This window comes from Chaetodon trifascialis, chromosome 11, assembly GCF_039877785.1.
Source record: "Chaetodon trifascialis isolate fChaTrf1 chromosome 11, fChaTrf1.hap1, whole genome shotgun sequence".
NCBI lineage: Eukaryota > Metazoa > Chordata > Actinopteri > Chaetodontiformes > Chaetodontidae > Chaetodon > Chaetodon trifascialis.
Window position 1 is genome coordinate 19,303,699 of NC_092066.1, and position 12,046 is coordinate 19,315,744.

Here is a 12,046-nt window from a genome sequence, read left to right on the forward strand (position 1 = left end):
AAGGTTAAAGAATGGCCTAAATGAGCCAGCTGGAAGGGTGAGAGGAAGATGAAAAATTATAAATGGAGCTTCTCTAACAATATTACTCTGGTCTATAGGCTGCCTCTGATTAGATTTGTCATACAAATATGTTGGCTAAAGGGGTCATTTGAGGTGGGCTGGAACAAAATATTTACTGATAGAGATTTTATTTCATGAAAGAGTTACTCTCAACTCTCAGCTTCTTGCCCACAATCGACTTTGTTTAACTTAAATGACTCTTTTCTGCCAAAAAGAAAATATGAACTGGCTACAGAAAAACACACTCTAGAGGACATTTGTGCTTTTCCTCTGTTATTTATTTAATCTATTATTGATTGTTGCATTCAGTTTTCACCACTACATTAATCTTTAGCTTCAATTTCAAGTTAAGTTTTTTGCTCAAGCTGATTTCTGTAAGTTGACTTTTGGAGCAAAGAATTTTATTTATTTATTTTTTTAAGGGATCTGAAATCAGAGTTAAAAGGTGTGTTAATACATACAAATATACATTACCCTGTTGAGTTTAGCTTGCAATTTTTTTTTTACAATTAATTATTTAGGATTCAAACGTGTGCAGTATGCACAGAAACCAGGTGGGATAAGGGTGCATTACTGCTTCTACAATTATTACAATAACACATTAAACTAAAAAGAGAGATTGATCTGTGATGATCTGTTGGATTTGACTTTTTCTTTTTCTTTTCTTTTTTGTGTAAATAACAAATCTGGGAACAAAGATAGACCAAATATTTATCCCATATTCAGGAGCAGACGTTGCGTGGATTAACATTCTCCCACTGTACTTAATTATGCCTGTGTGCTCAACTGACTTGCACTTCTGAGGTGCCTAATTAAGAAAGAATGAAAGAACAGAGAGTGCTGATGGTGTATTGTATTTCTCACACAGCAGGAGAATTAAATGTTTTCCATCAGACTTGAGAGATTGCACATAAAGACACTCGGGGGAGAGCTTAGGTAAATTACAATAACCGCTAATGCAGTTTCAATGAGTCTAAGGTAATGGTAGCAAATGTGCCTGTTTGCACCCGTGTCTATGTGTGTGTTCCAGACAGCTCATGTCAAATGAACTTAAGATGATTAATGGAGTGCTGTGTCATTCATATAAGAAAGAAAAGTAGATTTTCCCAGTCAAGTAGTGTAAACACCTGAACTCTCTGGGACTCAATTCTGAGCAAGCAATTACACATTTTGAGCACAGAAATTATATTACAAGTTACATACGTTATATTTTGTAGAGAATTTATCAGATAAATAGTAAATTAAAATCTATGTTATGGTCAATAAATCAATTTGCATGTACGCGAGTGCACTACAATAACCTCTGTTGCCCTCTAAATATTACAAATTTGCACTCATTTTTGTCTTTTGTACTTTTGTCTAATCTTTGTATTTGCATTTTAACTATTTGGGCCTCAAACATTTCTTCAAATGAAACCATGTGAGAAGTTTAAAGGGAAAATCTCTCTTTGGTGGAACTACAAAACGTTTTCTTAGGTAGAATTTTTATTTGTAATGTCTGTCAAATAAATCTAGTGGAGAGAAAAGTACAATACAGTTCTTGAGTGAATCTACATTTAACCACTGACATCCAAGCAAAGCAATAACTGACACGGTTCATGAGGAACAGGTATGAAGTGTCACCTTTGGAACGAGCAGCAGGCCCAGAGTGACAGTCACGGTCAGATGAGTGTGAGCAAAGAACAACATGAGCATCCAGTCAGGGTGCAGCCCCGGCACCAGAGAGAACCTGCAGAGAAACACCAACCGGAGAGAATCTGTTCACTCACCAGGACTTTATCAAAGCTAATATTTGAAATCCAGTGGAAGTGACTACTTGGTATGTCTGTGGACTACACACACAAACAAACACACACATTAAAAGCAGCCTTTAGTGATTTCCAGGATGAGAAGAGCAGAATGAAATGCACTACAACCTCGAGGCACTCTGCTTCAAAAACTGTGAACAGAGGCATAAAAACCAAACTGAGGGGAAAAGCAGCAGCATATTGAAACCAGTTGCTTCCTTTTCAGAGGCAGTTTGCAAAGGTTATGACAGATCTGTTTACCTAAACCTGGTTTTGAGGGTAGTGCAGTTATTTTGTGTTAAAGCAAGACACACTTGAATGGTAGCTGCCAGACATATTTTTTAACCATGCCTGCAACCAAGACATTAACATATGTTTTTTACATTATGTTTCATGCTAATTAGTAAATGTTGACATGCTAACATGCTAAAGTTAAATGCTGAACCTAGTAAACACTGTATTTGCTAAACATCAGCATGTTAGTGCTGCAGTTATGACCATATAAGTATAATGATGTTAGCATTGAGCTTAATAAGCACCACTGTGTCTAATTCCAGCCTCACAGAGCTCCTCCTAGCATGGTCTAGTTTTCTGTTATTTTCTGCTGCTTCATTGATACGAAAATGTTAATGTAATTCCTTATCCACAGCCTGCCTGCCTGCCTGCCTGCCTGCCTGCCTGCCTGCCTGCCTGCCTGCCTGCCTGCCTGTCTGTCTGTCTGTCTGTCAGTCTGTCTGCCTGCCTGCCTGTCTGTCAGTCTGCCTGCCTGCCTGCCTGCCTGCCTGCCTGCCTGCCTGCCTGCCTGCCTGTCTGTCTGTCTGTCTGTCTGTCTGTCTGTCTGTCTGTCTGTCTGTCTGTCTGTCTGTCTGCGTGGCATTCAGTGGCTGTAAACTGAATCACCTGGAGGAACCCTTTAGGGTTTGGCTCATTAATGTCAGCTTGACCGTCTCCTAAGAAATATCTGGCATCAGCATTTAGCGTCTTGGTTACAGTGAGATGCTGACAGCTCATACAGTATGTTGTCAGCTTTATGTGCAACATTTTCCCAGCTGGTCTCAAGATTTGAAATGACTGTTCAAATGGCTGAGAATGGTAGCATGTCATATGTATTGTGAGTCCATAAAACCTGCTAAGATTTCTCATATTTGGCTCTTGTCCTCTGTCTTTACTACAAACATCTGGTCTCTTGGCTGTGTCAATGGCATGTGTGTACCCAGACTGCTGCCTGGACCCTGTAAGGTGGAAGTATGACACAGATGCACAACATTGATTGTGCATCTCCACAGGGCAGCCTTGACAACTGCTTACACCCAGATGCAGACTTTATGTTGAATGTAGACTAATGTGATTTTGCAAATCCTTGTTGCCCTTCACTGGCTGCTTTTAAAGCTGATTTTACTGCTGCTATTTTAAAGCTTGGCATGGTCAGGCTCCTGCTTATTTGCAGTTTGTTTACCCGACATCAGTCTAGCTGACTGAAATCGTCTGGCAGGTCGAGCACAAAGTCTGTGCCCCTTTTTTTAAATCTGTTGCTGTTATCTTTATTTTCATACTGCATGGCTACTTGTCACGTTGCTGTAAAAGTTTAAAAAGTGCTACATATAAAAAAGTTCAAAGCCCACAGCAGAGACACTGTTTTCTCCACCATCAGCAAGACACCAAATCAAGTAATTTTTCACAAAGGAATTGTGTCCTATTTCTGTCACAACTGACTCCATCCAGCCATGTGCAGAATCTATGTCAAAGCTCACAGCAGTGGTTTCGGTAGCTTGTGGCTTCCTTTCAACACTTCATGTCATAGTTCTGTGATTTGAATGGATGAAATAGTTTGTATTGTATTCACGCTCAGGTAATCACGAATATTATAACCACACAAAAGCCTAAATGGGCTCCAACAAGTGGCTGCATGTTGGCACCAATTTTCCACAACCAATCAAAACCTAACACCATGACAATTAAAAGAATGCAGTTGTTACACAGTATCAGACTGAGAATTGTGTCTTCTTTCTTCTGTGCAGCACCAACTGCACACCAACTTGTGTGTGTGTGTGTGTGTGTGTGTGTGTGTGTGTGTGTGTGTGTGTGTGTGTGTGTGTGAGAGAGAGAGAGAGAGAAAGACAGAGAGAGAGACCTAGAGTGTTGCTTCGCGTGTTAGAGGTCCACCAAGGTGGCTCAGACGCCGTCGGCCCTTTGTCAACACTCCCAATTCACATTCATAATTTACATTAGATATCCAAAAGCATAGTTTGTGTGCGTGTTTTCATCAACCTCAACCCACCAAACACACACACACAAGTCCAGTCTTATCTCTGGGTGGCAGCAGCAGACTGACTCTGTCAGCTCACCAAAAAAAACAAAAAAAACAACCCACTGTGTTTTATTCCCCAGGAAGTGAGAACAGCTTGATTTATAACAGTTTCACACCACTGATGAAGGTGTACCCATTCGACTTCTCAGTTTCTCAACAGATTAAAAGAATGTGATCTTTTCCTTTTTGTCCAACTGAGCACAATATACCTCAACCTAAATGAAAGAATATTCAATCACCTACAGTTTTATCTGAGAAAGTGTGACAAATGGAATTTTTTGCCCCAGGCTCTGCAGGCTCACTATAAAAACCACCTGACCAGTTTTATTCCCTCTGCAATTGAACTGACAAAGTAGTCTTGGCTTTAGGAGTCTTGTAAAAATGTGAGTGTTACTACTTCCACTATTCCTTTACACCGCTCTGGTTTTCCACCTCAGATAGTCAAAACCCATGTTCAGACACAAGCACATGAACAGACAGCTTGTCTGTAAATAAGCTCCTACGAGACACATAAGATCCTTTGTTGTGAGTCAGAATATATCAACTGAAATCTGATTTTGCAGTACAAAACAGATGATTCAAGCATTGACAATATCAATTACGAGTGGGGCAGAAGGCTAATGGATTTTTCCAAAACTCCCACATGGTTTTGATTCTAAACAAAGAGGAATTTTTCTTTTTCCAAACACACACTATCTTCAACTGTGTTACTGACAAAATTGCAAGATGCACATATATCGAAAGATTTATAAAAAGAAATCTATTACACTTCCTAATTAAGTGTCTCTGCAAGCTAAAAAAACATTCAACACATGTTGTCTTCAAATGTTTGGTAAAATGAATGCATCCAAACCAGAAAATGTTCAGACGTCTAGCTTAGGCTAGCCTTGTAAAACTTTGCAGCCAAAGGTTGTTGCTGCATTGTGCAAGAAGTGACACAAGGGGAATAAAAACAAAAAATGGACATTGACAACTGATGACTAATATTTTTTGCCCACTGAACAAGTTGAGAACACAACATTGACATATAATCACATTTTTTAAGTTGATACATCTAATATCTTTGCTAACAGCCGCCTAATTACATGTCCAGTAGACATAAAGCAACATTAGCGTTCATTTAGAGTTGTGTTTCCATCCTGATGGATGTCAAGTCCAATATTAAGGCTACTCCTTTAAGGTCCGCTTTGGTCTCCACCAACTCCTGAGCTAACTGAACTGCTCAGCTAGCCATAACACCAAACAATGACCTAAGAAATGCTAAAAGAAGGCTTTATGGTACTGTGGGTGATAATAAGTTCACCTATGAACAACCCCTTTCACAGTACACATAGTTATTCAATCCATTGTTAATATTAGATAATCTAACATTTTGATGAGTGCCTCTTTTAAGACAGCACTATGGAAACGGGTCAGTGTCACGCCAAGGTTTGGGTAACATTTAGCTTCTACATATAATGATGATTATCCAACATTTAAAATACAACAACGATGTTTAACTGAGTACATTATGTAACTTTCTACCTCTGTGGAAGTGACAGACAGACAGACAGACAGACAGACAGACAGACAGACAGACAGACAGACAGACAGACAGACAGTTACAGGGCACACACAGTTTATTTTGGGCTCTGGCACAGTAGCTCTATGCTGTGTCTCTGCCTGGGGAAGACATTTTTATTCACCTCCTCTCAAGTGGCTCACACAGGCGCTCTGCTGACACCGTTCATTTCCCTGATGAAGGGGGCGGGTGAACTCTGCCTTTCATCTGACATGTTCAGCACTTGTTATGCCCCCTCTAACAAGCAAATATCTGTATGATTATGATTACACAACAGCTTGCGCTGCAAGAGGGGCTGAAGTCGTCGAAGCCTTTTGCCACTGTTCATGCCATTTCTTCATTACTGTCACAGAGATGTTTAAGAGAAGTAAGATACGCCATTGTTCTGAGGTCTTGTCTCATGTCGCTTTTACAGTATATCCCCTTCTGTTTAACTTCCCTTTTTCTTCCTCTCTCTCTTCCAGTCAACATACAAAAAGACAAAATGTCATTCGCTGTTGAGCAAACGTCTCTTTCTCTCGCTGACAGCCTATTCCACCCCATTTGCCTTGCCCACCTGATGATGTGGAAGATGGCTGATATGAGGAGCTCATTGTAGATGGCCACAGCCATGTAGCGAGGCTCGTGGAAGGCCGAGGGGACGGTGCGGACAGCGTAGCAGAGGTACACGCCCCACAGCAGGAACAGGAACTCCGCTGGGAAACAAAAGAAGAAAAACAATACAAAAGAGACACGAGGAGGGTTAGAAGCTTAAAGACGTCATTGTCTTCATTTTATGACTTATATAAGCAGGTTTAGTGTCTTTACGTGAGTCTTTGCATACTCCTTAAGCTGGACTTTTTAAATGCCTCCCTTGAGGCTGGAAATGTTTGTATCTTTTAAGAGAACAAAGTACTCAAAAAGTTTTAAAGTAATAGTTCATCATTTTGGGAAATACACTCAATTGCTGAGTGAGATGAGAAGATCAATAGCACTCTCATTTCTCTGAGTCAAACACCAAGCTAGAGTGATTATCTCTGCCTAACATAAAGACAGGAAGCAGGGGCAAACAGCTAGCCTGGCCCTCTCCAAAGCCAAAGAATATGCCCATGAACACCTCTAAAGGCCACTCATTAAAAAGTTGGATGTCCTCTGTTTAATTCATACACAAACAGGAATGTAAAAATGAAAAGTTGTGGGTTTAGGATGCTCAATCCATCCTCCCAGCTAGCCAAAAATGGAGGCTGCAGGCACAGCAGTACCACACCCGGTAACCCAACTGTAACTTACTAAATTATTGTTTTATTTTTCTGTTTGTGTACAAATGAGACACAACATGTTAAATAACAGGCTTTTAAGGTGCTTCCCCCTGTTTCCAGTCTTTATGCTGACAGGTTAATTACCTCCCAGCTCCTCACTAAACACACAGACACGAGTGATATGATATCGACCTTCTCATCCATCCAAAATGCATTTTTCAAAATGTTGAAGCATCTGAGCATTGATTCAGTCTTGGTGTTTTATTTGCATGTAAAATCAAAGCAGCGCTGTTCAGTGACTCAGGACACAAAGAAGCGGATCCTCAACCCTGCTTTGACACCCGACGCTGACAGTGTTGACGGCATTAACGCGGTTTCAAATTTAGCAGTTCCTAACTTAACAAGAATTCCCTGTGTTTTGCAGTGCTTCCTCCCAAAGTGCGGCAGCTGCTTCCTCGACAGTGTGTTGACACATTCCTGCTATCGTGTAATCTCACCAAGGACACACAGCACGACTGCAAATCAAAGGGAAGATGTATTTAAAGAGCTGGCTGTCTTCACACTCATCAAAACACATCAGAATATGCTGTATGGATGTGCACAGATTGCTCATTATTGCCTAAATTGACAATGTAATGAAATTTTAAAGAGCATCCGTTGCAATCGATCAATATTAATTTTTGGAATGTGATGAATAGGATTCCTTTCGGGTTACTGCATTTTGGAGGTATGAAATCATGTCTTGAAGCAATCTAATAGATCTTATATTTGCTGCTCTCTGGTGCAGAACAAAGGGATGATGCTTATTCTACTGCTAGGGGAAAACAATATGTTTTCAAATGAATAATATTTTCAGTTTGTGCATCTAAAATTACAAAATGTATCACCAAGTCTGAGGTCTTCCTGTGATCTGCTTTTAGACAAGCTTGTTGATCTGTTTGCATACAGCAAAAGAGCACCAAGAAGTGTGCCAAGGACTGTGCTTTATGAGTCCATAAAGTCTTTACAGTGATTACAGGCCATTAATATTCATAAATAGGCCTAGTCTATAAATCATCACTAATTACATGGTACTTAGCCTCAGAATTGGGATGCACTGAACGCTACACGCAAGAGGAAAAGCATAACAATTGCAACTCACGCAGATTAATTGAGGATTCAAATTAACTGCTTATTGTTGACATTATCAATACTGCTTTGCATTAGCACCGTTTTGCTCTGCATTTCAACACAAAATAGGATGATTTATTCGTTTCTTGGAAGACGTGTGTTCCCTTGTCAGCACTATGACAAAACAAGTGAAAACACAGAAAAGCAATTAGTTCAATTTTCACAAGCACGCGTCGCCGCCGCCGCTTGCAGTGTTAGAATCCTCCAAAGCAGCTTGGCAGGGTGCTTCCTGTCCTTCAGTGTAGCCTCAGCGCACCAGTGTGTTCTCCCTGGCTGTCAGAGCGAACAGCGGGGATCCCTCATTTCCTGTCTTGTCTTGAACGCACACACAAATACACACCGACGCACAGATTCACGAACACAAACGGAGGGATAGCGCTGCTCTACGGGCCTCATTCCATTTCAGGTGCTGTGTTTGTTCCTCTGAAGATGCTGTCCTGTCTCCAGAGTGTCCTTAGGTGTCCTCTCCTCACCAGCTCCCTCCTCTTCCTCTCAAGTTCTCCCCCTCCCCAGCTGGTGGAAAAGTCTCTCCGCACCGCTGCCCACATTCCTACAAGCTTCATACTTCACAGGTTTCACTCCACTTTTCCCTGCCGCTTCTGTGTCTCACTCTGTGTCTGTCTATCAGTTCTCAGGGGCAGACCAAGCATCTCTCAGCGATCCATCCTTCCCTCCTTTCCAAACAGGATTAGCCTCCCCTGCTGTCAGACTGGCTCCAGTGAGGTGCCTGTCACTGCCTTTCGCTTTAAGAATCGGTCATTATGGTGCTGCAGAGCACACACACAGCCATCTGGGTACTCACAGGATACTTGAGGACTAGCACATGCAACACCACACCTCACCTCTTTTTGCTTGTTAGATTGACAATGTTAGAAATTCAGGTCATTTTAGGGATTGTACAAAAATGACTGTCCTTGGAGATGGGTCAGAAGAGGAAGGTGGGGTTGGGGGGGTTTGTATGTTCTATTCACTGGTCACGGGTCAGAAAAGGGGGGTGTTTTATTCTTTCTTGGCCTATCTTTATATTTTATTTGATCCTTTTCTTGCAATGTCTGTCGTAAAGAAAATGCCTTTTGTGTGTGCCGTGGACCATAACTGTGAGTTTTACCACATGCAAAGGGCTCCAGTCATGTGTCTGTTTCCACTTCACATGCAACTAGTGGCCAGCAATTGAATATTATGGCTGTGCCCCATTCGCTTATGCAGGGACGATGTAGAAAAGTGTTTATTATATTACAGCTACAATTGCTCATTCCACTGCTAATGTACAATTTGGGACATTTGAAAACTGTTGATCCTCTAAGGTGGTAAGTTTGAAATCTGAGTTGAGCTGAAATAGCAGGAGGGGACAGTTTTGACAAGTCAAGTGATGTCAAGTGGCAGCATGTATAATGAGAACAATAATGGACCAAGACAGGTACCTTATGCAACCCCAAAACAGATGATCTGCAAGACCGATGTAAAACTTTCTCAATTTGATGTTTGTTTTCAACCAGTTTAACACACAGTCAGAAAGACCAACCAGCTTTTCAACACGATTGATTAAGATATCATGGTCAGTCTAAGAGGGCAAGAACTGGGACCTTATTTTAATCAGAATCTAGTAACTGATTATTTTACTGAGAGCAGTTTTAGTGGTGAGGTATGTTCTAAAGCCTGACTGAAATGCCTCCGGGATGTTATTATCTTTAAGAAAGGAGTTAATTTGCACTGAAACTATCCGTTCCAGTATCTCGCTGATGAATGGAGCGTTGGATATCAGCATGTAGCTAGTGAGAGCATTGCTAGCTACGTTGAATCTATGTTAGATGTCTTTACTAAGGTTTTATAACAGCTGTTTTGAAGGCATAAGCTTTAAAAATGCTGAAGGTACAGGGTCAATACATGAGGTGGAGGAGTTAGACTCAGTGACAGTCTTGTGGAGCTCAGTTAATGTAATACATGTGAATCCCATTTTTTTACAGGGTTTGTTGAGGTCATCTGTGTTTTCATCAACAGCAATGCCGGCTCTGAGGTTATTCTGTCTGAAAGAAAGATGTAAGTTCTTCACAGTTTGACACAGAGAACAGCAGCTAGTCAATAGTGGAGAATAACGTTCTTGAGTTTTCAGCATTCTTTGTAATAATCTTGGAAAAGTAATCCTTTCTTTCCACACACATTTCTTTGTTATAGACTGTCATGGCTTCTTTGTATATATTGCAGTGAACTGTGAGCCCAGTTTTCCTCCATTTTCTTTCAGCTGCTCGACAACTTCTCTCAATCTCTGAACACTGTTATTGTTAAACCGAGGGGAGATTCAGTCAGCCGACCTCTTTTTAACTTTCATGCTACCATGTTGACGAGTGGCTTCATTTATAATTTGGGTGAGTTCAAAGCTGTCCATAGTCATTCTTTTTGTTGATATGAATTTTCAGGTCTCCATTCAAGATTCATTTATCGTAAGAGGTGACATCAAGTGAGATCAGCCGACTATCTTGGTGGCTGATAGATTAAGGTGAGTAGTCTGCTACTGTGTTTAGATTTGCTTTCATATGTTTTATCATGTTTCATAATACATAAGAGCATTTTCTTCTGTGATAGATTATTAAATGGAAACGATGTTATCCTTCAGAAAGTCCCTGGGACACATGCTTGTGGTCACGGGCTGTAAAAATAAATGAGGAGCACTCCATCTTGTTTATCAGAACACGCCACTGTTAACTTAACGCAGAGCATCATTCATTCATCTGTTTGTGAGCGAGCCCATTAAGGAAAGGTGAATCAAACAATGGACGCTATCATCAGAATTCATAACTGCATCCATTTAAGAGCAGAGGTTTTCCAAAATGCTGCCTGGAGGGCTGTGTGCTCAATAAACAGACCTATTACAGCACAATAATGGCTTCTGGCAAGCAGGTGGCATGCTCTGGAGCATTTTACGCCTTGCTTAAAGGGGTGGCCCTATTCATCTCCAACAAGAATCCTGTCGAGGCAGAGACATTTATCACATTTCTACAAGACCGAGATGCTCCTGCCCTTATCTGTTTACTTCTGTCTGACATCATTTGTCACTTGAACAACAATGGATGTATTGTGCTCAAAGCACGCTGGAAATTTCAAGATGCAGTTTAATGACTTCAAATAGTCCCCTCGATTTGTGTGCAATCCGTTCGCTGTCGTACCATCGGCTTCTGTAAAGAGGACTGCACTGACCACAATAGATGAAGCAGATGTGGTGCAGCTACACTATTGAAAACTCAATTCTGTGAGGTCGCAGAGTGTCTTTTTTGCCTCGCTGTGTCCATAAGTTTCTACCATACTGTACCATTCAAGCGTAGCAGCCTGTTTACCCCTTGACCATGCTGGACTTTAAACCACTCACAGTTAAGCCAGCATGCTGTCATTACTCCTTACAAACTTACCTTTAGAGTTGCCACCAGTCCCAGTAAAAAAGGCTGGCAAACACATATTCTCAGAAATAGCCATCAAATGTACTTTCTATATTTCTCTGTAATTTCATGTCATCTACCTTAAGAAAATAGTTCAAAGTACATTGAAAGAACTTCAGGCAAACTGTGGCACATCAAAACAACTTAATACTGAAGGCGATGATGTGTGCCCTTTAAGAAGAGTTAGTGAAAGAGCTTAAAGAGAAACTTCACAACCCCTGAAAGTCTACTTTTTGCTGACCTTTAATGTCTCACCTTGCTGCAGTGAAGCAAAGTGTACCTTGGGGTGTATCAGTACACATAGTGTGTATTTCTGTCTAACAAACGTTGATTGCATTTCATTCCTTGTAAAGCACTTTGCAGGGGTATTTTGAAAGCATTTTCAATCATGTATTGTATTGCTAGCACTCCTCTTCTTCATGTTACCACCACATGCAGAGCATAATAGTCTGAAACCAACGGCAGGAATGTGTAGCGTATCACCCACATGCTCG

General features: G+C 40.9%; 1 protein-coding gene across 1 annotated transcript in view; it reads right to left on the bottom strand.

Annotated features, from left to right (window-relative positions):
- Nucleotides 1-12,046, bottom strand: part of gpr158b (G protein-coupled receptor 158b) — a 55,699-nt gene that overhangs the window by 6,501 nt on the left and 37,152 nt on the right. Inside the window, exons 8-9 of the mRNA XM_070974850.1 lie at nt 6,273-6,411; nt 1,684-1,789 (exon numbers count right to left, since the gene is read on the bottom strand). Coding sequence (XP_070830951.1) covers nt 1,684-1,789; nt 6,273-6,411 — 245 coding nt within the window. The remainder of the gene's footprint in view (nt 1-1,683; nt 1,790-6,272; nt 6,412-12,046) is intronic.